At 41.2% G+C, this 26,205-nt stretch overlaps 1 protein-coding gene across 4 annotated transcripts in view; it reads right to left on the reverse strand.

The window, feature by feature from the left end:
* Nucleotides 1-1,168: 1,168 nt before the first annotated feature.
* PROX1 (prospero homeobox 1) overlaps nucleotides 1,169-26,205 on the reverse strand; it is a 53,244-nt gene continuing 28,207 nt past the window's right edge. For 3 of the 4 annotated variants that reach the window (XM_079107128.1, XM_079107127.1, XM_079107129.1), the window contains one exon: nucleotides 1,169-6,124. In XM_079107128.1, coding sequence (XP_078963254.1) covers nucleotides 5,936-6,124 — 189 coding nt within the window. In that variant the 3' untranslated portion in view covers nucleotides 1,169-5,935. The remainder of the gene's footprint in view (nucleotides 6,125-26,205) is intronic. The other variant, XM_079107130.1, reaches the window with a different exon arrangement.

Below are 26,205 nucleotides of genomic sequence, written 5' to 3' on the forward strand. Positions count from 1 at the left end.
ATCAGTATTCTTGGTGTGAAACATGCTGTCAATACTGTCTAGAGGATCATTTTAGGAAGATTTTGAAATTTACATCATTACTGAGTTCTGAGTTCAGCTAGAATAGATATACAAGCACTGGATTGGATATTTTAAGTAATACATTTGTCATTATGTGACTGTCAGGAACATCTTTCCTTGTTCTTTGAATCATTTGACATTAACAATTGAACTACAGCCTGGTTTTTTTTTTTTTTTTTTTTTTTTTTTTAGTTCGAGGGCTGAGCAAATCTGAGAAACGAGGTTTTGGAGTGACATCTAGCCATTTACAGCATTTACTGCAAGAAAGATCTAGGAGTTGCATGCATTGAGGCTGGGGTTATATAACTAAGAATTGTCACTCAAGGAAAACACCATACTTGAGATTACAATCACAACCAGCCTACTGTCTTAAAATTGAACCCAGGTCCAAAAAAGGAAATGTCATGCATTTCAAATAAAAAAAAATTCAAACGGCACTGAGCTTGTAATGTATATTTTATTTTGCACAAGCTTGCATATATACTGCACATACATTCAGTTTAAGAGAAGATGGAAGGCACACAAGGCAATTGGACTACTGTATCCTTTAAGTGGTACAAAGCAAAAGGTAAAAGTTTGGAGAGTATACAAAAGCTTAAAACACACAAAGTAAAACCCCCTCCCCGCCCTCCCCACAACAACTTATTTTTTTTTTCCTGTTTTAAAATTTAGTAGCTGCCAAACTAATTTTTTTAACTTTTATTTTAAAATCAATTGTCTACTGCACCTTTTAATTTTCTTTTTAATATGGACAGGGAGTCTCATTGTTTTTATCATATCAATTAATATTACAGTACATCCTTGGTAATACAAAATTGTACACCTTCATCAAATAAATTAGGATAAATTAAACCAATAAATTATGCAAAGTCTTCAGAACAATAGACAATAACAAAAATCCACAATTGAAATTGCCTCTAGCTAAAAAAAAAAAAAAAAAAAAAAAAATCAAAAATCGACTTTATCAGTTCGGTTATTGTACTATATTCAAATCAAAGGGTCTTTATTACAAAAAAAAAAGAGCTTCATAATGCTATTTACAACATATTGCTAAATAATATAAAGGCAGTGTTTTGTCACGGTTTATACTATATACATATGAGAATGGCTGGGACAATATTGAGGGAAGCCATGACCTTTGATTCTTCTAGGTAGTGCTGAGACCAACCCCAAAGACACTTTTTTTTTTTTCTAATTCTAAATTTGAAGTGGTAATATACAATTTTAAAATGCTTTATCCCCCTAGGTAGGGAAATTGAATATTTAAAAAATACAGAATGAATCCATCTTCCCTAAGGCAGGCTAGCCCGTTTGCCTTTCTGCTCCTGTTTGTGCATTTTAGCGGGGTGTCTGATTTGAGAGAGGGCTCAGTTGAAAAGACTCAAAGTCCAGACGCTTCCACATTCTGTTATACTCTTAGAAGGATAATTATAAGAAGATGCAAAGCTTAAATACCAGTTTTGATCCCAGCTCTGAATATGAGCATTTTAGCTTGAGTTTTACAGATGGTTCATAACCAACAGATCTACAGAAAACAAAACTGCATTTCCTTCAACATAACATTTAAGTGCAAAACAGTAACTGCTTACTCATATCAACCAGTTACATTTTTTAAGGGGAGCTTTTTGAAAACAATGCTTCTTGTAATTTGCAAACACAGAGTTTGTACCAGAGGAAACATTTGTACTATTCACACCAATGAATACTCTATAATATACATGGCAAAGAGATTTTGCACGTCCTCACATATACACTGCTTCTTTCAGGGGAGTCTGTAAACCACTTTTTCTTTGATGAATTTATGACTGCTTCTGGGGAACATCCTATTTTGAAAGCCCCCAAATCTTTAGCATTATGACTCAATATTAACCTGCATGTGTGTGTGTGTGTATGGGGGGGGGGGTTACTTACTAAATGTCTTCATGTACATAGAAAAGAAACTTCATAAATTTACAGAAACTGCATTACCCTTGCCCTTGACATCTGATAAAAGAGACTGTTATCTTTTAAAAGTAGAGAGCAGGATTTTCAAGAATGCTTTCAACTGTCTATACAGTCACTGTAGTGTTCCTAATAAATCCAACAGATGTGAGAATGTAGTTATTTATTAAAATCTCATGTCTTACGTAACAACAGCCATGAGGTTAAATATTTACATTGCTTTATAAAAGTTCCCCTCTTGCTTTAGTGTTTCCATTTTGCTTTTGTTTGTTTGTTTGTTGCTTTAAATTTCTTTAAAATGATATTCACCCACATCCCTAGTACAGTAACAAAGATTCTGCAAACATAAAACACTTTAATTAAATAATACTCGGAGGCACAAAGCAAACTTCAGGAGTATGTGGGTGAACATTTACTTAAACAATTACTACATTCTAACATCTTCCACGTGTTTTACCATTTAATGTGAAACGTCCTCATTTAAACAGCCAGAGAGACAGTAAGAATTAAATGTTTTGTTGTTGCAAATAGAACATTCTTTTCACAAAACATAACAAATGTCTAAAATAGGTTCTTAAATCTAGATAGGAAAAGGTAAGCTTTCCACTTCACACGCATATATATATGTATATTTTTACATGTGTGTATATGTGTGTATGTGTGTTTATGGTCACACATCTGCACACACATACATAGCACATGGTATGAAATATTGCTTCTATACTACTTTTCATTAGGCTAAGAAAACACAAGATTTGCACCACAGTTACAAAAAATTGGCTTCTACAAGAATTTTCAAAACTTGAATGCTGCTCAAACAATTGAGGAAAAAATAATTTGCGGTATCAAACTGTTCTAAAAATTCTCTTCTTCAAAAACGTATTCTCCCGCTTTGTTTTAAAAAGACACAAAATATGCATAGCTATCAACGTTACGTCAAACAGCCAGAAAAAAAATCTAGTGTTTATTGCAGCTGTAGTAATTGGAAATAAAGTCAAAAAGATGAAATCGAAAGCCACAGAAGGCACAAGAACAATTGTACTTGTGGGAAAAAACTGGTATTTTGAAGGATTTTTAAAAATCCCCCCGCTGGTGCATTTAGATCTAGGCACAGACTATAACCTCAAGTGTACACGCAAAACTAATTTAGAGTTAGCAGAAAATAAGAGTAATGTGGAATTTCAACATGGACTTTAGACTCTTTTTTTTTTTCTCCTGTGTGAACTGCCCCTCATCCTTCACCCTCCCACCGTGGAAAGCTGACTTTCTCTCATGGACCCAATTTTTACATGGTGAGAGTTCAGATTTGAAAGTTGGTGATTTTTTTGTTTTTCAACTAACTGTTAAATAGGAGTTTTTGAGAGACAGGCTTTTGTCATTTTCCAATGCACTAGGAGGCACGAGATTCTATGATTGTAAAAGGGGGGAAACTACCTGAAAGCAGAGTGGCAGAGTTCTCTTTCCAGAACAAAGAGGTGAATTTATCCTCGAGCCACAGTTTTGCCTCCGAAATAATTTCTACACCTCAGTGAACACTGAGGGATTATTCTCAGTGGGTAAGTGCATGGACACTAGGTTGTAAACACACACTTTTACTTAATTTGTCTATCTAAATTAGAAAGGCAGGGGATAATAATATGAAAAATCCAAATAAGTCTGGAATCAATATTTCACTTGCCCCAGATTAAGATTCCTAGCAAACTCTACCCAGGTGAACACACTGCAGCTTCGCCTTTTACCTCACGCAGGGCAACACAACGTTGATGGTAGGAATTACATGGAACAGCAACGACCAGTTGTATGCTGACATGAATGATGAATGTCAGGCTCTTCCCAACCAGTCAAGTTCAGATGGCTTCTCTACCTGTGCTGATTGGAATCCTTTTTTTTTTTTTTTTTTTTTTTTTAATTCCCCTTAGCATTTTATTCCAATATAATTATCATCCAAACTTTTTTTTTTTTTTTTTAAGCAAGCCAGAAAAAAATGACCAATTGGATCCTAATGATTCTGTGTGCATGAGTGTGAGGTGTGAGCCGGGAGATGTATGCGGCTGCAGGTGCTGCGCACAAGGGTTGGCGTACCAGCCCCAGCTGCCGCACACTCTGTCCACACTGTGAGGGCCTGTGAGTCTCCTGAATGATGCCGGGCATCACAGGACTGCACCATTTAATTTAAAGTCAGCAGGTTTTAAGGCTTTGTGCTGACAATAATTGTGTTCATACATTCCTGTCCATCAGCAGAATTTATAAATGATGTTAAATTACAGCGATCAGGTCAGCTAGTCAGTCACATGGGTCAACCTGCAGTCTCCAAAGTCAAATGTAATTTTTTAAAAAATTAAGGGAAATGGCATTTATGTTCTGTATGTTTTAAATACCAGATTGTTACTGTGTCGTTTTAGGAGGTGTATATCAAATTATCGAAGAGGAAGGAGGGACCTGGAAAACGCCATTAGAATGAATGATGAATTCTTACTCCATCCACACACGAAAATTCATCTAGGAAAACAAGTGTGAATGCCGTTAGATTTTTTTTTTTTTTTTAAATGCACGTATGGGACATTGTACATCGTCGAAAAATTGGAAAAAAAGGAAAGAAAGAAAAAAGAGGAGAATCATTGAAGAAAGCTTAAAATAGCAGCTAGCTTTCTTAGGTGTGCTGAAGTTGTGTCTTTTGGGTTAACCCCAAATTTTCCTACGCTATACACTATTCTCACATTTTGGTCAATCCTAGCTTCTGAATTAGAAGAGACATTATCAATTGCTTTCAAACATTATACTAAAATGAAAAAACACTTAGACTGTCGCCACTTTGAGTACCCATCAGGGTAGTGTGGAGCTGTATATATGGAAACAGGTCATTCTCACACTTGCTCCTCTTAGGAGGCAAAGATCAAGTCAGCTGACAGCTGTCAACAAACTTGTAGTGTAGGCAAGGATTTATGGTCCATTGGGATTTCCTTTATTCCTTACTATAGCAAGGGATTCAGAAAATAGTGTCTTAGAAAAAAAAAAGTTGATTAAACAAATAATAATTCTTTTAAGCATATAAACAAAGTCAAGCAAAGAATAGATTTGAAACTTATGTGCCTTTTAATATCTGAAGCAAAATAAATAGAAAATGATAACAAATTGTAGGGCTTTTTTCTATGAAGAGTAATCTAAGCTCACTTACTGTGAAGAACCTATGATAAAGTTTACAGAGGTGGCTAAAAGAACACGTGATTCCAGTCTTCTCTTGAAAGAGTTAGTTTTGTACAAAATTGCTTTGCCTCCTTTAGAAACTGGTACTAGTTTGGGGGTGTTTGCCATTGCTCTTAGGAAAGGACTGACAGCGATTATTTTTCTTTTTTAATTTGGCCTTTGGGGGTAGTTTTGAAAAGTGAGCTGCTCATCCGTCATTGGCATTATTTTTAAACATATAAGAAAAAGCTACTTATTGAATTCAAACCAAACAAAATACTTGGGTGTATGAAGTGGTTTCATTGAGTTTCCAGACCTTCTTAACAGTTAAAAACAAGAGACACATCACTGTCAGTAGAGCTGTGCTGTGTCATGGTTTACCTCGGCCGATCGCCATTTACAATAAGCCACCAATCCAGCGTATGCATCTTTCACAAATGCCCTTCCTTGCTTAGGTAGACTTTACACTCACCAACATTCTTTTTCCCTGAAAATTAACCCTATGTTAAGTCTCCAAATGTTAAGGGCCGTGGGCAAAAGTAAACTAAAGGCGGAAGGAAAATAACCATTCCCTCATAATGGGAAACAAAAGGAAATCAGAGAAAGATGATGAGAAGGAATTACCAGCTGATTTCATAACATATCCATGCCTCCCATACACATATTTATGAAATCAAAACCTAGACACATAAGTTGGACATCCAAAGGGGACTGCTACTATTCATACATTCAAAAAGAGTTGTTGAAGTTTCTACTCATGAAGCAGCTCTTGTAGGCAGTTTGGGGATTTGAAAATCTCAGGGACTTCACTATCCAGCTTGCAGATGACCTTGTATATGGCCTTCTTCCAGGAAGGATCAACATCTTTGCCTGCGATAATGGCATTGAAAAACTCCCGTAATGTGATCTGCGCAACTTCCAGGAATCTCTCTGGAACCTGCTGATACAAGGAGACAATGGCATTAATAAAGTTTTCAGTTTCAGGTCTACAATTCTTCAAAGGAAACTGAGCTAAGTTCATTCTTTCAGAAAGAGGCTTACATAGCACCTGCATTTTCTAAAAATGGCCGGCTTCTATTCTCTTATGTAAAGTCATTATATATAGTAGCATTGTAATGTGGGGCTGACAGCTTTGTAGAGTTTTAGAAAGAGAATTGTGCAGACCATACATGCAGACCTGGTGAAAGACTAGGATTTCATTGTGAACGTTAGGGTAAAGAATAGGAATGCGGCAGTTGGGATTGCTTATTTTATTAAATAGGTTCAATCCAGAAGAAAGTCTCCAGCTAATTTGTCAGAATATAATTCATATTTCCTTTTGATTTCCATCATGAAAATAAAATGTTCTCACAATCAAATAATAAATATTCAAATATATATATATATATATATACAAAACCCATAGTTTCAATGAAGAAAATCTAAATTCTCAGCTTCTGGATTTGTATCAGAGGACTGTTGACTTGAATTCTTAAATGTGTACAAAAGCAATCTGTACTGTAAAGTACTCTACATTCATAAAGGAGTAAGATAATACACAAAATATAAAATTTAAACTGAATCCTGAAATACCACATCAGAAAGATTAGAATTTGAGATTAGAATTGCTCCATAAGAGAATGATTTATGCAGTTGATAATAATTACGAAAACTAACATTTATTGAGTGCTTAGTATATATCAGGCACTGGATTATCTAGTGAATGCACATCTGTATTTGCAAAGCCTTTTCTTCCACAGCAATTAATATATGTGGGGTGTGTGTGTGTGTGCATGTGTGTCCGTGTTCTCTTGTTAATTTAATAGTTTCATCTCTTGTCTAGGGAAAGGAGTAGCAACTGATGTACCTATTTATTATTCTTTCTAAGTTATTTATAGTAAAGTGTGGTCTATCTTTCCCCATACCAACATAATGGATTCACAGAATAATGCCACCAACTCATAACTTTCCAAGTACATGTTGACACTCTGTGGATTTCTTTCAGAGGTGTGTTTATGCATTACTGATGTTTTATTTTTACGTCAAGTGTAGATATATGAAGACATAAATGTACCATGGCTGTATGTGTAGACATGTCTGCCTATACACACAACAGACGAAAGATTTTTGTCTCAGTTCAGACACACTGCAGGAAAAGGGAGGTATTGTCATGTTGAGCAAGTTCAATCCCTTTTTCCCCACCTGTTCCCAACTGGTGCAATGAACCTTTTCATCAGGATAGTAACTGTAGTAATAAACATTAAGTATTCACCCAATATTCCAGGTTTCACATTTAAAATTGGACAGAGAAGCTTAATACTCCCAATAGCAAATCAATTGTTCTTTTTAGGGAAACCTAGTAACTCCCCAGTAAAAATGGGCCCATTTTGTGTTCAGCAAAAGGACAAATTCTGTGCAACCTTTACCAAACACATTTACACTGTCAGCACACAGTTTCCAAGGCTGCTTGGAAAGTCACCAATGGATGTGCGTGCAAACCACCGTTCCTTTCTGAGAACTCATCCAGCTTTCCCACAGACCACTGGTGATCTCCCCCAAAGCTCCTGGATACAAGTGAGGATTTGTTGGAGGAGAGCTTAGCCTCCCACTCACCTTATACCAGATACAAAGTCATTAGGCGGACTTGTTGAGTATTCTTCCCTCCTCCCAAAGATAATCCTCCACATTTTATCAAAGGGGTATTACTGAGAGGGAATCTGGCTAGAGAACAGTTAGGCAGTGTAACTACCCACCCTTGGTTTGGGAGCTGTTAGTCAAAAGCTACAGAAACATAATCATTGGCATATATTAAAATAAGCATTTCAAAAAGTGTGGTTTCACTGCCCATTGGCAACGGAGCTGCTACAAAAATCTATGTTCCTTGAACACTCAGAAGCGCAACATGGCAGGAAGCATTGAGGGATGACAGGTGTGGGTGGCGGCTCCAGAGGAGAAAAGAAGACTGGAAGAAGACTGGAAGCCCTGTCCACGGCAAGGACCCCACAGGAAGTCTGGAGAGCCAGGGGAAAAGGGAAGAGGGGCATTGTGGAGATTGTCAGAGGAGGTGGATACATCTAGAACAGCATCAGCACCAGAGGAGGGAGGGAAGAGCAGCTGAAGGATTTGAGAGAACAAATCAAGGCAACTTCATTCGGGATGCTGCGCAGGCTCTAGCTCATTATTCTTATCATTCGCCATGTTTGCTAAAGGTTTTTAGTGGGTTTTATTCTGCTTCCAACATTCATTTCTAGTGGTTGTCATCACGGGCCATCTGAGAATATCTTTTGTATTTGTGCTTTGTGTTATGCAACTTTTTACCGACTTACGTCTCGTTTACCTTACCCTAAGGTGTCTTTAGATAAGGAGTCCTGGTTTTTATTCTGTGTATTGCCCACAGTGTTCAGCAGAGGCTCTTCTGCAGAGTCACTTAATAAATACTATAGTTCATAGTGAGATCTCACCCTCTGTTCTAGGCCATCTTGCTCTGGAGTCACACTTATATTCTCCCTCAATACTTTGGTGGTGGCGGGGGGAGCTTAAAATAATGACAAAATAGGACAGAAGTTTAAAAGTTTAGAGTTCAGGGCTGGGGTTGTGGCTCAGTGGTGTTTGGCTAGCACATGTGAGGCACTGAGTATGATCCTCAGCACCACATAAAAATAAATGAATTAAAGAGCTTTTTAAAAAAGTTAGAGTTCAGAAATCATCATTTTATAGACGGAGAAACAATAAAATTCTCTGAGATGCAAAATTATGAAATAAAGAGACTTTGTGTGAAATAAGGTATCTTCCCATTGAATTATGCTGGCTCCCTTTTAATATCTATTTTTGTTTAAAGCAATTTCAACTTCTACGTGGCACCCAATCTTTGATAAGCGTTGGGTCTGTAATTGAGAAAAAACAAACAAACAAACAAACAAACAAAAAAACCAAAAAAAAAAAAAAAAAAAAAAAAAAAAAAAAAAACCGCCTCCCAGAAGCTAGGAACTTTAAAATAAATGAAAATGATGCAAAAGATTCCCAGGAAGAAACTTGGGCTATTGATTCATGTTTGGACGGGGTGAATTCTTCGTACACAAATGAAATGGGTTGTTAATTTAGTGTTTGCTCTGAAGCCATATTCACCCAGTGGACTGGACTGGATAAAATAATGCTATAATGAGACCCTCTAATAGTGGAGCAACTCATCTTTTCTGGTGGCTCCTGAGGTACAATGTTGGATAGCAAGTGATCTGAGAAGGTGCTAGTGAATTCCCCCCACAGGTAGAAATATCAGCCATGAAAACAGGAATCTTCAGCCCTCTACTTGGAAACTTCCCCCAACTCCATTTACTAGAGTAAGGGAGGTCCTCCTAATGCTTTTGTGGGGGGCATCTTAGGATTCAGGGTCATGAGTATGACGCTGTCCATATTTTTCTGTACCTCCTCACACCTAAGGGCTTTCCAATCACTAATAAACATCTGCAGAAAATCCCTTAGTGACAAGTAATCCCTTATCTAGGTTTCTTTTAATAGAACCCAACACTCTGCAGAATGAACCCTAGAGTATATCTCCTCAGCATCAGGTGGCAACAGTCAATCAAATCGCTGGAATGCAAGACAATGCAGGCTGCTGGGGGGCGGGGGAAGGCCATGCCTTTGGACATGCCACAGGGAAAAAACAAAAGGCTTCCAAAGTCTCTGGCTGGAACTCTGAGGCTATTGTGGGAGCTGCTCTGCCCTGTGTTCTTCAGGAGAGGAGAGTGGAAAGTTTGCTTTGATAACAAAGGCATCCCAATAAGGGAGCCTCACCCCAAACAGTTTTGCCTTGATAGTTGGAGGAAAGAAGAGGATTGTGAGGTATTTGAATACTTGAATGTGCGCATCAATTTGAAGGGGCTGGCTGGCAGCATCTACCAATTTCATCACAATTGTTTGTATTTGAGTCTCCTCAGAGCAAAGGAGGGCCTTGTGGGCTTCAGGCAACTGGGGGAATCCAGGGGACCGGTTCAAGTCTGCTCAGACCACAGCTGGGCTGAGTGCACACACGGTGTGTTGGGCTGGTAGCTGTTTGGCTGTTCTTTTTTTTTTAATCAGAATGAGTGGCAAAGACATTTTTCCCCGTCTTCCTCCTCCTCTTCCCAGTTGCTTTACCTTCAAGGATGATTTGTTTTATTAAACTGACTGTCCCTAGCCTCTGCAGTACATAATAAAAGCCTGACATAGCAGGCTGCCTGCCTTCTGTGTCCTGCAGATACTCATCATAAGTGTCAGGACATACCAAGGTTAGCGGTCACTGGAAGTGTGCTCGCTGGCCCAAACCTTGCCAAACGCTCTTGGCAGCTGAATGAATGTCACAGAGAATAGAAGGGGAATTACAAAGGTTAAAAAGAAGACAGCCTCTCCTATTTTCTGGAGACAGAGAAGCTGATTTTTCACACCTCTGAAACATCCATAAGCTCATTCATCCGCCTCTTGCGGGGGACCATAACCTTGCCCCTTGCACAGGTCTCCATGGACACCCCTCCATCCTTGATCCCCTTTAAAAATTGGCCCACCAGCCTTGTTTCATCAGTGAAATCATCTTTACTGAAATGGATAGAAAACAAACCAGGCATCACCTCTCTCATTCTCTCTCTCTCTCTCTCTCTCTCTCTCTCTCTCTCTCTCTCTCTCTCTCTCTCTCTCTCTCTCTCTCTTTCCTCTCTCTGTCTCTCTCTCTCTAAGAACCGAAGGTTCAAATGGCCTATTGAGCATTATCAATAGATTCCAGTCTTATCAAGGGAGATGATCTTTACAATACATCTTTTTAGCTCATTTTTTTCTCAAACTTCCTTCAATAGAAAAAAGGGAATTTGGACACATGTATGGGCAGAAGTGGTTAAGGGTTGGGAGAGTAAAATTCTGCCTAGTGTTTTGGTGAATTAGTTTGTGTGTGGGTTTTCTTTCTTCTTCCTCCTCCTTTTTCCCCCCCTAATACTATAAAAGGGCAATAAAATGCTGACTGTAAGAAGACAATGTCAAGGAGAAAAGGGTACTGGTATTTTGGATACTCTTCACTGCTCGCCTTGGAGAGAGAGTTATTCTTGTCACAAACCCTTTTGTCTGCATCTGCTGACTGCTTGCCTGTAGCCAGCAGCATACTTTAACTGTTTTGTCACCTCCTAACATCACATGCATCAGCTGTTGGGCTTTTGTTACGGGTATTGTAGAACTAATCCGCTGTGGCTGTTCTACTGTGCAGTAAATAAAACAGAAACGGGCTTCTCAGACTATTCTGCATGAATATTTCAGATGGCTTTTACAACTCCGATTCACAAAATCAAATAAATAAATAACCCCCCCCCCCCCGTACCCTCACCCCCTCCCTGCACACAGAAACAAAACCCCTCAAACCAGCCCCAGATGCCTCCAAGTCAACTACATTGAAGGCTCGGACTTGAGCCTTCCAGCAATTGTTTCAGTGAAGTTGAAAGAACAGTCTCCTCTCAACTTCAGCACCGTGGAATTCCTATTTATTATCAGAGTTGAACGTGTCTCATGCTGAAAACCGGCTGAGCATCCCTGAAAATCTGAAGAGCTACTTTTTCTTTCTTTCTTTCTTTCTTTCTTTTTTTTTTTTTTTCCTTTGGGCCTTAAAATATATATGTAAGGCCATCAGAAAGATATAGTGTTGACTTGTTAAAATGCTTTGGTTGTTTCCATCTGCATTTTCTTCCCTTCCACTCATCTGAAAGGGGTCAAGGGGAGATGCTTATACTTTTTGTTCATCCTAACCACATTTTCTGAGATGTTTAGCCTGCCTAGGAGCACGAAAGGAAATAAAACTCTGAGCTTTTTCAAAACTGAATTCACAAGAAGAGCTCTCTGATGGTGTAAACAATGTCCTGATCACAGATAGTGAGGCATTTTTCTAGATGCCTCCTGAGTGTCTTTGGAGAAGTTCAGAAGAGAAAGGGCATCTACACGTGTGTGCAGACACACTTGCGCACAAAGATCCTAGGAAAGAGATAAACAGTTGAAGTACTTTCCCGAGGATTCATTCACCCTAGTGTGCACATGATTCCTCTAAACAAACTCGCCTGTCCCTGCTGTTTGTTAAGTAAATATTGATCAAGGAGAGACCTATCTCCTGACAGCAGTGGCACAAGCTGGGGACTTGTACTGCAGACAGGGTGGACTTCACTGGATAAACTCAGATGCTTTCCTAGCTCCTCGTGGAGACTATCAGATGAAAAGACAAGAACATACAGTATCACTGCCTGTCTCCCCTGCCTCACTCACACTGAACTCTCCTGCTAAAGACAGGACAGAGGAATCATGGCATACGAAATAAGGTCACCAGATGCTGTGACCAAGGGTCTTCCTTTGCAATTGTGTATGCATTTATCCTGTGTGGACAGTTGGGGACTAACTGGCCCTTCATAAGACAAGAAATGGTGTGGGATGCTAACACGGCCACTTGTGGGATTCTATTCCAATGCCTTCTCTGTTGCAGGGGAGGATCAATTGGGAAAGTAAATATAAAGGTGCTTTGGAAAGCATAAAATATCTAAACCGAAGGTGGTAGTTTGAACCTTTAAATAGAAGCCCTAATTCCTGAGAAGCATTTTACTGTGATTAATAAATATGTGCAAAGCATTGTTTTGAGAGATGCATAAAGGATGTTTACTTGGGCAATTTTATTGGCCAAATCAACAAATTGAGAAAAGTTGATGTGTTTCCTAAATTTTCTTTTGCTCATTTCACCGTTATGACTCAAATTCCTGTTTTCCACACAGTCAGTAGTTGAATGGATGCATGTACTTCCCTGAGAAGGCCTGATTTTAAAAGATCTTTAGAGATTAGGTTGTGTGTATTAAACTCTGAGCGCCATGGTCAAAGAGTAAGGTGTTATATTTAGAATTTCCACCCAATGGTTCCATGGCATTCATATTTTATTAGGATGCTCTAACCTATGTGTGGAGGGACTGGTATTATCCAGGAGCCCTGGCTGGGAAGCTGCTGCAGGGTAACACCAAATGAGGCAGAGGAAGATTATTTGTCAACAACTGGACTTAGGACTAAAGTCTCTCTTCCTCTGATGCTCCAGGGGGCATTCAACTTCCTGGGACCTTAGAGGATTAAATTAGGTCAAGACCCAAGCAGTTTGGGGCCCTGAGAGGGAGCCCATTTCCTAGTCACATGTTTTGCTACTTAAATATGTGAAGAGTAAATGCTTGTAGGAAGTGGCTCTATAGTTCAAGGCCGTCTTTAAAAAACACACACACACAAAAAACTGGTCTAAGCAGAGGAACACACGGCAATAACATTCTGTATCTTTTTTTTTTTTTTTTTTCAAAGCGTCAAAAGAACAATGTTCTGTTGAGCAAAATTCAGTAGCATTCTGTAAACATTAATTTAAGGAAATCAATAGACTCAGTGAGCTAAAGCCATATTGCAAGATAAACTGGCCAGAGTGCCACTTTGTCAAATAGATTTTCGTTTTCTCGGCTAGATAAAGACAGTTTCAAAATGGGGCAAACGTGTTGCAACCAAGGTTTGAAAAGTATGTGGCCTTCAAACAGTCTGCCTGTTCCTACTACAAAGCTGAATAAACATACTTTAAAAATGATAAGATTGCTTTAGAATTGATTTGGCTTTCAAATTTTATATATAGTAGATGTCTTGGTGGTCTCCCAGGAAAAGAATAAAACAAAGCAGCGTGCACTCAGAAGAGAAAACGCACGAGGAGAAAGGGGTTAAACTGTCTTGAGAGACAGGGAGCTTTGGGAGCAGTTTCAGTGGATATTTGACTTTAAAAAAGAAAGGAAGAAAGAAATCTTTATTCATGCTGACCTGATGGGCAACAGGCCTTCTTGCCAAAATCCAAAATCCAAACTCTCCAGTGAGTTTGGGATCAGAGGTTTCAGCTGGTGGAAGCTGCTCACGTTCTGTACTCACCAGGCAGTGTCGTGTGAGCGTACGAGGGGGTGTGGGGATGGGGGAGGCAAACCCGGGACAGGGCTGGGGAAAGAGCCATGGTGGCAATTCACCCAGCAGCCTCAGAATGTCCCTCAGTCGAATGAAAGAACCAGGAAGATGATCAGAAAAGTGGCAAAAGGAAAGCCCGTCTCCCCCTCCGTCACCATAGTGAGGACCTACATGGAGCTTGTGGTAGGGCACCTCCAAGTTAGACAGCCTGACATCCTCCAATGCCATTCCAGCCTCTACAAATGCCGGTAGAGTAGCAACCACATATGACCTGGTGGAAGTGGCCCGCTGGAGGAAATGTAATAAAGGGTATGAAGAGTCACATGGAAACTGCCAAGGAGGGACAGTGGAACTCCATGGTAAAGGATCACAGGAACTGGACTTTGGTCTGCAGTGTGGGCAACAGGGGTGGCTACTGGCCATGCCTCTCCCCCGGACATCTCTGAGAACAGCATGAAGGAAGATCAGAGACACACCCTGGATCTTTGTTTTCTCACCTGAATTCAAGTCTTTGTCTTATAAAAAGACCAAGGGTACTTAGAAAATACAGAGCTCACAATAAAATTTCTATACCTTTAAGATGCTGATAACATACCTATTACTAAGAACTCCATTTAATTATCAACAATGTACTAGAGTTGAGTATTTTGAATGACTGTGACTTTCCGGTAAGAGAAAAGAACATCTTAACATCTTCTACTCTACTCGTTCATAAATTGTGTATACATTTTAAATGATGTGAATATTCCATCATCAACTCTGCATGCAGATATAAAAAAAATAGAACCATCTTTTACATGGTTCCCAAAAAGGTGGTAACTTGCTGAGAACAGAATGACAAATGAGAATGAGAGATTGTCAACATTATCTTGTAGGGCTAAAATTTGGTTCACTGAATATGCTTTCAGGAGCTAGTTTAGTTGCTCAGGAAGGAAAGTCTTGTGTTAGGAAAAATGACTGTCAATGTTGCTTTTGTCCCATAGTAAATTTTTCTTCCTTCCCAAACTCTGCACATCTCAATAACAACTCCAAGTTCAAACAAATGAAATAAACCAAAAGCAAAATACAAGAAAGCTGGGTGTGGGGGTGCATGCTTATAATACCAGCAACTTGGGAGGCTGAGGCAGGAGGATCCCAAGTTTGAGATCAGGCTCAGAAATGTTGAGAGATTGTCAACAACTTAGTGAGACACTGTCTTAAAAATGAAACATAGACTAGGCTGGGGTTATAGCTCAGTAGAAGAGTGTCCCCAAGTTCAATCCCCAGTACCAAATAAACAAGTAAATAAATGAATGATAAAACATCAAAAACTAAAATCTAACACCTCCTTCCCTTTCCCAAAGATACTCTAAGAACGTAGACACAGGATCTATAGAATTCTAAGAGGTTAAAAGAACTGGAAGTACCCTGCTGGAATTGCACACTTGTTAGGCTGTTGAAGTAAGAGCTAGATGAAAACTATTCCTCCAAAGAAAAAATCATAAAAGGCCAGATGCAGCATACCCCTATAATCCTAGTGACTTGGGAGGCTGAGGCAGGAGGACTACAAGTTCAAAGCCAGCCTCTATAACTGAGGCCCTAAGGAACTTAGCAAGATTCTGTTTCAAAATAAAAAATAAAAAGGGCTGAGTATGGCTCAGTGGTTAAGCACTCTGGTAAAAAAAAAAAAAAAAAAAAAAAAAAAAATCATAGACACTTGGAACTTCAGAACCAGAAGGGGTCTCAGAAAGTTCATGATCCACAAAGAGAAATAACCTTCAGCCAGGGCTCAGTAAGCTTCATCTGTAAAGGGATAGATAATAATTGCATAGGCTTCATGGGCCACATTTGGTCTCAGTTATATATTCTTCCTTTTCTTTTGTACAACTGCTTAAAAGTGTAAAAGTAGCTAGGTGTGGTGATGCACACCTGTAATCCCAGGTATTCTGGAGCCTCAGGCAGGATGCAAATTCAGGACTAGCCTAAATAACTTATCAAGATTCTAGCTCAAAATAAAAATTTCAAAAATAAAGAGGGCTGGGGGTATAGCTCAGTGGTAGAAAACTCATGCCTGAGGCCCTGCTTTCCATTCCCAGAAGAACAACAAAATATATATTTTATTATATATAAATTTACACCACTCTTAGCAAGGGATCATAAAAACAGACAGAGGGTCAGAGGGTCGGATTTGGCCTGCAAGTCACAGTTTGCCAAGCCCTGCACTTAGCCAAACTCAAGGGCTACCAATGTTTCTGAAAGTTTAATGTTCTTTTATTCTGTACTAATCCCGTGTGCCTCACTGGGTCAGCACACCAGTTGTTCTTGTGGGGGAGCCTGGATTGACTCACCCGAATTCAACCTGCAATGTCATACCATTTCTTAGACGCAGTTAAGGCTGCCCATGTCAATGGGAATAGAGTAAATAAACCACATACAGAGAAGGCCAGGGATGGGGAAGGCTTCACTCTTTCCCTACTTTGCTTAGGGACCTTTCATTGGAAGTTTTTCTAGCAATAAATATTTAAATGTGCCAAATAGAAAAATCTCTCTGTGCTTCATGACACATCAAGCCAATCAGCCCCATACATATATGGGAAAATAAACTCTGCAGTCAGTGCACCAGAGGCTCCTAACAGACTTCACATCAACACAGCCCAGGAATTAAGTGCCACTGGTGTCTGAGTTCAAGACAAGCTGATAGTGTTTGAAGTTCAACTTTTGCTACAACTACCAGGTAAGGTGCTCAAATAAATAGAGCCAAGCTTGGTACCATTCTTGAATGGGAGATTATCCAAAAGCAACATGGCACAAATACTCCAATATTGCATGAAGGGAAGCTGGGGCACAGATAATCCACAGTTACTCCTGTTTCGATGGAGAATGCATTACGTGATTGTTTTCTGCAGCAGCTTTCCCTTCATAATTAAACTTTGCTTAGGCCAATATTAAAACAGGCCTGCATGCCTTGTATTCTTGTGGATGGAGCAATGTGAACAAGGAGCCTAGGGAGAAGCTGATAGGGGTGGGGCCCGGGAAGGACAATGAGGACAGCATTGCTCATACTAAGCGCCATAAAAAGCCCTTGTGATATGGATGTCAATCAAACAGAGCTTCAGAGAGCACCAGATCTTGGGGGATATTGACACTTTGCAGGCAATAGCTAATGACACCCCAAATAAACTCTGGGTTGCTTGGGGACAGACAGGGATGATCAATCTCAATCCAATCCCTTGGTTTTGACTACAAGATTTTTAGTCTGTTGGAGAAATTTTGATTTGAATTTCTAAGGAATTCTGCTGATCTCTCCTTTGCAATATTAAGGGTGGGCTATACAATTGGCTTTCCATATTTGTGGATTATGTATTTACAGATCTAGCCAACTGCAGATCAAAACTATCTGAAGGCAATTTTTCATCTATACTGAACATGTGCATACTTTTTGTCAATATTCCCTAAACAATACAGTATAACAATTATTTACATGGCATTTACATTGTGTTAGGTATTATGCATAATTTAGAGATGATTTAACGTATACAGGAGAATGTACATAGATTATATGCAAATATGATGACATTTTATATAAGGGACTTGGGCATCTGTGGATTTTGGCACCAGGGGTGGTCCTGGAACCAATCCCCCACAGATACAGAGGGAAGACTGTTTCTAAAGCTCCATAAGAGCTTCTGAAGGGTTTTAAAATCACATTTTTCAAGAAAGGTAAATAGTTTGAAAAGGCAAAGGGGTTCCAGAATGGCCTCGGGGGCATTGGAAACTGTGAGACCCCTACCAACAGCTAAGGGGACTTGGGCAATGTTTGGTGTGGGGGTCTTAAGGGTGCTGCCATTACCAAGAGCTGGCCCTGCTAGAAGGCAGTGTCAGGAGAGTGTACATGGACTATCTCCTTCAGGTCACTGAAAATGATAAATCTTTGAAGATAGTCTCTATATTCAAGGAAGAGCAATGGCCTTGTAACCATAGACTTTCATCTTTGTCCACCTACTCCAGTGCCGGGTCATATCTATGACTCTTCCCCCTTCTCAGTCACCCTCCCTGTTTCCAGTGAACATATTACCTCTTACTAGCAATCACCTTTAGTACCAGATTTTAAATGAAAGTGTTAAGATAGCATTAGAAAAGCAGAAGTTGGGTGCAATAACAGCAAGAAATATGAAAAATATCTATCGAAATGACTTATGCAAGGATTTGATCCCTACCCACCAAAAACTCACACATACAAACTTCCCCCCCCCCCCCCCAAAAAAAAAACCCAATGGAAGAGACTTTTAAAGTCTAGATTCTATCATTGGAAATACTTAAATAAAGGGAAAGAAAGTTTCCACCCAAGCCTAGCTGTGCAGGGAGTTAAGTTCTCTCAAACAGCTGACTCTGAGATGTTGTGTGTTAGAGATAAATGCAGATCGTCATGTTGAGGTGTGGCCCATGTGGAACTTGTGGGGGCAGGCACACAGACTAGCTCTCTTAGCTTGTTCACATCTGAACCACCTCTGATAAATCCCATAGGTGCAAGGGCCCCACCGACACATTTCATCTCGGGATGGGCATGCCACGGAAATATGAAGAGAACAGCGAGTATAATGACTAGTGCTAATTTAGTCAATAAATTGTTTATGAATTTGAAAAACTTGTCTCTGTAATCCCAGTAAGGGAGTCGCCCTGTCTCCCAGGGCGCTGATGAGATTTAGATCTGCACAGAGGGCTTTGGGAGGAAACGACAACGGTCCCCCTGGAGATTTCAACTGAGATAATTAAGCTGCAGCAGAGTCACCAGGGTAGAAGTGGCCCCGCATGGAAGCCATCTGGATTCCCAGGGCCTTCACACTCATGGCACACAGCTCTGCGTCGTGACCAGGACTCGAGAGACTTCCCTTAGAGAATGCAGGATGTCCTCTGTTTCAGAGTCACAGCATCTCAGGGCCAGAACAAGGCTTGGGGTCTAATCATAATCCTTTCCAGGTAAGCAAAGTAGAGGCTGTGAGGCAGGTGTGGCCAGAGGCAGACCCTGCAGCACGGTGTGCCCCTCCCCCGACTCCTCCATGCTCTTCTCTTCTGGAACAGAGGACTCTAGAACCCCCAAGCAGTTGCAGGCTGGCATTACCTTCATTGTCATATTTGGGACAGGAGGACCCACAAACTCTTTTTTAAACCAGTTTGGTACTGAATATTTGTCCCAATTCTGATGAGAGCTCCCCACTGGCCCATTTGTTTATTCTCCTATTGAGGGCCAGCAGGAGATGACACCATAGTTGGGCTTCTGGTAAGGTGGCAGCAACAAGGTTATGATAACTTGGTCCTGCAAGCAAATAAAAGTGAATGCTTGCTAGGTGTGGTGGAGCATGCCTATAATCCTGGTGTCTGGGAGGCTGAGACAGGAGGATCGCAAGTTCAAGGTCAGTCTCACTAATTTAGTAAGGCCCTGAACAACTTAGCAAGACCCTGTCTCAAATAAAAAATAAAAAGGGCTGAGAATGTGACTCAGAGGTTAAACACCTCTAGTTCAATCCCGGTTTAAAAAAAAAGGGACTGCTTATATAGTACTTACTTTGTGCTAATAAATTCATATAGATTAGTTGAACTCTTACAACTCTATGAGGAAGGCACTATTATGTCCCCTATTTTACAGAGAGGAAACTGAAGCATAGAAAGGGCAAGACATTTGCCCGACTTTCATTGCTAGGAAGTGGCAGAGCTGGGACTTGATCTTGATCTGATGATGGGCTTCGGCCTTCATGTTCTTAAATTCTACACTGATTGGTCCAGGGCCACTGACTGTGGACTACTCCCAAGAGCATTTTCTTTGTAAGATTTCAAGGTGATCCCTGTATCTATAATAATGTTACTAGCCAGACATAGTGGTGCATACCCTTGATCCCAGCAACTCAGAAGGCTGAGGCGGGAGGAGGGCAAGTTTGAGGCCAGCATGGGCAACTTAGCGAAACCCCTCATAGGATCATTTTAACCAACAAGTGCTACTGAGAAGCCATTTGAGAAATCCAACTTCTACGGACAAATTTATAGAGCAAACAAAAAAAGTTCCACTGGGTTGTACACAATTGCCAAACTGGCTCAGCCATATATACCAGGATTTCTGCCCACGGTTTAGCAACTGTAACTATCCCTCAGAGTAGCACCGGCCAGAAGCACATTACAGAGGGAGCTAAAATGACCAGGGGCAGCCCACTTACTGTATGAGATTAGGCTTTTAAAAAGGATTAGAGCTCCTTAATCTGGAGAGATGAAGATTAAGAGGCAGTAATGATCAAAGTCTATGAAATCAGAAAGGAAATGGAGAATATGGCTACAACCCCATCTACAAATCCCAGGATATTATAACAAGGGATATCCCTGTGGAGTTCCAGGGGAATCACTTCAAGAGCCATAAAAAGAAGGTACTATTTTCACAGCAGGTTATAAATTTAGAGAATTATTATCTAGAGGAGTGGTATATTCTGAGAACAGGGTTAAGTGTAAAAAAGGTTTAAACAAACCCACGGATGATAACACCATAATGATTCAATACTGGGAGGCTAGGAACATTCTGGATACATTTGAAAATCAGTCAATCAACGATGGGTACCAGTCTCTCCCAACTGCTCCCTGCCCAGGCCTGATGTGGGATGCGGAGACCACTGCTCTGACCACCTCTTTCCTCACCCTGTCATCAACTGGGTTGTTCATAAATATTTGGAACAGGTCTCATGCATATTCTTGGGCCCTTTTTTATGTGTATCAGAAAATCTCAGGAACCTGGTATAATAGAACAACTCATTCCTCAGAGGAAGGTTTTCTGGGTTCTTTTCTTTTTTTTTCCTCCCTCCCTCCCTCCCTCCCTCCCTCCTTCCCTCCTTCCCTCCCTCCCTCCCTCCCTTCCTTCCTTCCTTCCTTCCTTCCTTTCTTTTTAAAAAAAATTCTTGCCAGGGTCTTTGTCCTTGATCCCCATAAAAATATAAACTGACTCCCTTGACTATACTTCAAAACTAAAATCTTATGTTGTACTCAGACACTTTATAAAACACCTTGCCATAGGTAGGGGATTAAAACTGGTTAAACTCTCCATTGTGGAAGCTCCTCGTAGCCCACTAACCCAGAACAATTAATTCAAATTTAAGGGGAAATTAAACATACCAATTATGTAGTACCCATCACAACCCAAGATATTAAGCTCTAAAATTGACTCCAGTTAATGTAGGAGCCAGCACATCTGAACAGGAACAGAATCTACGGCTCTGGCAAATATATAGAATAAAACTTGGGCAAGAGGAATATTTCAGCTCTTTTCCAAAACAGTCAAGTGTTGATTAGATACTTTATCTACTAGTAGATCAGTGTTGGGGCCTGGGGAGGCGATGGCAGCAGGAGGAGGGAGCTGTGGATTTTGGGAGAGGGAAGAGCAGAGAGGAAGATTCCATTTAGAGAAAAGGGACCTTCAGAGGACTCCAGTCTACACAGTGAGGCATAATGAATACTGCCCATACTCACATTTTAAACTGCTCTCAGAAAATTGGTAAAAATCTGGCAAAGTGCAGGAGCAAATAAAGAAGCCAAAGAAAGAGGGAGTGGGAGAAAGAGGTGGAGATGGAGGAGAAAGGCAGACGTGTAATAAACAACATCTAACGACCCCTGTCAACCATCATCAACTGGAAGCAATCACTTGGTACATTTTCAAATTGCAAGTTTGAAAACGTTAGTACTCGTGGTGGGGAGCTATTCAAAGTCACTATTCATGTGGGGAAGGAGAGGTGGTGAGGGCCCGTGATAGGCTCGGGGTAAAGAGCGTAGACTTCAGAGTGATCTGGGCAGGAAAACTGGGACATCTGGAGTTCAGAAGTCGAGGAAAATGGGGAAGAACCAGGAAGATGAATACATGATCATCAGCCACACAAAAGAACGGAGCAAAAGGAAGGCTGGATTTGGGCACTCGCGTCTGGCAAGGAGGCCGGCAGCAGGGCTAATGAAGCATTTGCCGTGTGGGACGTTTGCCAGCGCAACAAAGAAGATGTGCTTGGGCTCTGCAGATGTGCCAGGGCCCCCAGAGCAAAATAATGACATAATCACCATCAGTGTCACAGACCAGACTGTACACAAGGTGACAGGGGAGGGGAAGCCTGTAATACACACGCAGGGAGGACTTGCCATGGCCCACAACGGCTGCGGCCCTGAGTGTGGGGATGTATCCACAGCTTCCCCCACACCACCTGGACAGATCTGGGGTCTGGGTCTTAAAGCCCCGGGTGAGGCGAGTGCTCATCTCAGTTGGGTGTCCGACCCAATTCCAGCTACTCTTTAACAAGGCCACAGAAATCGCAAAAGCTTCAGAGGGACCTGCATTGGATAGTAGAGGCTGAAGAAAGCAGAGCAAGGGGGAGTGGGGTCGCAGAGAGTTTTGCGAGTCCAACTGCCATTCACTGGTCCCTTTCCACTTGCTCTGAGGCCCACGGGCTTTCAGGGGTGCGGACGTTTCACACTGTACAGGAATGCAAGCAAAATTTGGGGGCGCCCGGGATGGGGGGGGGGAGGGGACACAAATGAGCAATAAATGGGCCACCTCAAAAGGAGGGCAAAAGCAATGGTAAGGCTTGGGACAGCCGCCCCTGCTCATTTTAAACAAGGTCTCCCAGCAGGCCCCGTCACCTGCCCATGGCTCTTCCTCAGTAAGGTGGGTGTGTTAGTACAGCTGTCTGGCTTTTAAGTGACTTTTGTCAGTTTGAAAGTGAAAGTCTGTTTGAGGAGCTGAAAGAACAATAGCTCCGAGCCCGGAAGAAGAGCTCCAAGCACAAAGGACTTGGCTACACTAGTGTCCCTTTTCATTGCTTCTCATGAAAGATTCATAAGAATAACTTTAATTTTTTATGACCCCCTTTTTGGTATGACTATATTAGTTGTGTCAACTTCCACATTCAGGTTCTCTTTAAATACCAAAAGGTCTGTGGTGAAATTGTTTTCAAAGAGCAATGGGGACAGAGTCGATTGTGGCCAGCCTGCAGGTCCCTCCCTCCCAAAGAAATCGCTATCAGGGACACAGATTTCCTTTAAATATGGTTCCCTTCAGCCTTGAAGCTGCCATGAGCGTGCCAGTGCAGTTAGTTATTTTAAACCTTACTAATCTGCCAGTCCAACTGCTCCTCGGAAGAACGATTATATTTGTTTTTCTTGGCTTCACCCTATTTAACAGAAACAGTAGTATAATGATCATTAATAGACAGTTCTCCTTTCCCTATACTTCTCCAGGAGCTGTCTCCACACTGTATCTTTATTTTGTGTCTCAGCCAAAAAAAAAAAAAAAAAAGGGAGGGGATAGGGGACAGATTGCGTTTGTTTTATGTCATTACAAAATATTATTGAAGATTGGTTTAAGGCAATCCTTGAAGGCAAAACCATAATCTACTTTGAAGCATTGAACTCTGACGCTTCACCAAATCAAATATTCGCAAAATATTTACTGTTGCAAATTTATATCGATGGATTGAGAGGAAATGAGTGAACATGAACATTTCCGCCCTATGAATGACAAAGAACCAAACAGCTAAAGTTAAATACCATCTTGGGGTGGGGGTGGGGGGCAGGGAATGAGAAAATTTGATTTAAAATGTTATCTGCCGTGCAAAAAGAGACCTGTAACTTTGAGCAAGCTTTGGTTTTGCTAAATAAGTTTGTTTAATCCAGATGAAATAAACAGACTCAACTTCAATAGGTTGTTCAAACTTCTTCAGACATTTAATCCGGGATGGGCTGAACACAATGATCACATCCCACTGAAAGCTCTAGCCACCAGCAGCGGCTTCCAGAAGGGAACTTATGCTCTCTCTCCTATTGATAACCCTTTGTGGGACGAAGAAAAAGAGGCGAGGCAAGGAGAGCTGAATGTCAGACAATAGACATCGCTCCACACACTGCTTCTGAACTTTCCTCATCTCTGAAGGACAATTAATTATGAAGGCCTTAGGGGTAGGTCGAAGCAAGGGAAAACCCACTGTGGTCCCAGCACCCCAGCCGCTGCCTCTGTGTTTGCTAAATGCTTTGCCTGTTGGGGTACAGCCACCGAGAGAGCCAATAGATCATTTGGTGGGGGGGCTGCAGGAGGTGAGGGAGGAAAGCAAAAGATTTTTTTGTGTGTGCGCCTGCCCTTGTATAATTCTATTCTCACTGTGAACTCATCCATACACAAAACACAAGGACAATTTTTTTTTTTTTTGAAGAGAGAAAAGCCACAGGGTAGGTTACAGTCAGAAACGGGCTCTCCGTGGTGTGTTAAAAAGGATGGTCTTTTCACCGAATCATTTCACAGAGGCAAAACAGACAAACACAAAGAGTTGAGACTTTTTCTCCTACATTAAATGGAGTAACTGATAAGGTCAGACATATGATACCTAAAGACACGAATCTGTGAACTCTTGAAGTCAAAGGGCCTCTCTGTGCCGAGGAACAATCTTTCAAAGGAAATAGATCATAGAACTCCACTGAACCCCCTTTAAACTTTATGAAGCAGGAGGAGAAAAAGCTCTAAGTAGGGAAGCTTGACAGAAGAGCCTTGAACTATTTTCTGAAGGAAAGATGAGACCCTCCCTAGGCTGCCACAAAACATCTTTTTTTTTTTTTCTAAAGGCTCCTCTGAACTTTGATATGTGCCAAGACACTGCTATTGAAAGCTGTATAATTATGTGCTATAGCCACTGTAGAAAATGCTTTGTTCACCCCAACAAAGGACAATAAGCAAAGTAAAGCGACATTACGCTGTATCTTTTTCTTTAAGAATGTTGAGAAAGGTCATGGAATGCTATAACTAATAAAGCTGTTGAGTAAGGAGGTTTTAAAGTTGATCTTACTGTGCTTGAATGTAACCCAATGACAAAAAAGACACAGGAAGCTAAAAATGCAATGACATTACCAAATAGATGATAAATCAATGGGCCCGCTTCATTATACTGATGAACACCTTGAATCTCAAAAGGACAGCGGTAAAGAAATGAAGCCTCGTGCCGCTCAGGGTGTTCCCTCCCCCACACCCCCAGACCCATTCCCAGCCTGCTGCTGGTCCTGTCCTCTCCTTCAATTCCAGGCGATAACTCTGCCCAAGGAATATGTTCCCAGACAGCCATGTGTGTACATATATTTAGAGAACATTCATTTAGTCTCTTAAAAGATCAATTTGGCTTGTCAATGGTGGGACTGGCAAGGGAAGAAACGGTAAGTGTTTCTTTTCCTCCTCACCACCCACTAAGAGTGCGTTGTGCGATCGTTTAAACGGCTCTGCGGCTTCGAGGCCAAAAGACAGCAACAGCAGTAAAAGGGTTTCACTCATGTGCCAGTTTGCCAAATGATCACTCATATTTAAGTGTCTATTTGGAGCAGAGGGAAGCGCTTCCTAAATCCACCTGTCCTCATTCTTCTTTAAAGAGGTGACAATGTGAATCAAAGACTTCCAAATACATTAAACCTTCTTACACGTGGGTGTGGCCGAACCCAGAGTGGGCTGGGAATGGGAGCGAGAGGGGAGAACAGACTGAGTGAGCGCATGCGTCGGTGGGTGCCGGGGAGCCTGGGAGGGGTGCTGCTTTTTAGTTTTCTGTGTTCCAGAAGAAAGTGAGAAAATAAATCCACATAGAGGTCCACAGAAGTACCCCTCCTGCCTATCGCATGTCACCTAGAAGAAACGTCAACCCCACCGGCTCTGTGATGGAGCCTCTGCTCGGTGAGATGCTATTTCTATCAGGACCTTAGGAGATGGCATTTACGAACCCACTAATGAATGAATCAAGTCCTGCATTCTATTTATTTCTAAGGCTTCCACCCAAGACACCTGGGCCTTTAGTGAGGGCAAGGGAGATAAGTCACTCTTCCCAGGAACCTGGACTCCACCTATGGGGCCCATGAGGGAAGCCTGCTTTCCTTGGTGGGGGGTAGTGCTACCTCATGGCATCCCAGACTGAGAAAATATGCTCCCAGATGAAAGGTGTCTATTGCACTCTTCCCAACTTACACTGAGGCCACCCCAAACCCTCATTCTCTGGATCATTCTACCTCTTTTAACTGCCCCATATAAAGTGGCCAGCCTGGATAATGCTGTCAAGCCTACGGTCTTTGGGCTCTTCC

Source organism: Sciurus vulgaris, assembly GCF_902686455.1.
Source record: "Sciurus vulgaris genome assembly, chromosome: 12".
Taxonomy (NCBI): Eukaryota; Metazoa; Chordata; class Mammalia; order Rodentia; family Sciuridae; genus Sciurus; species Sciurus vulgaris.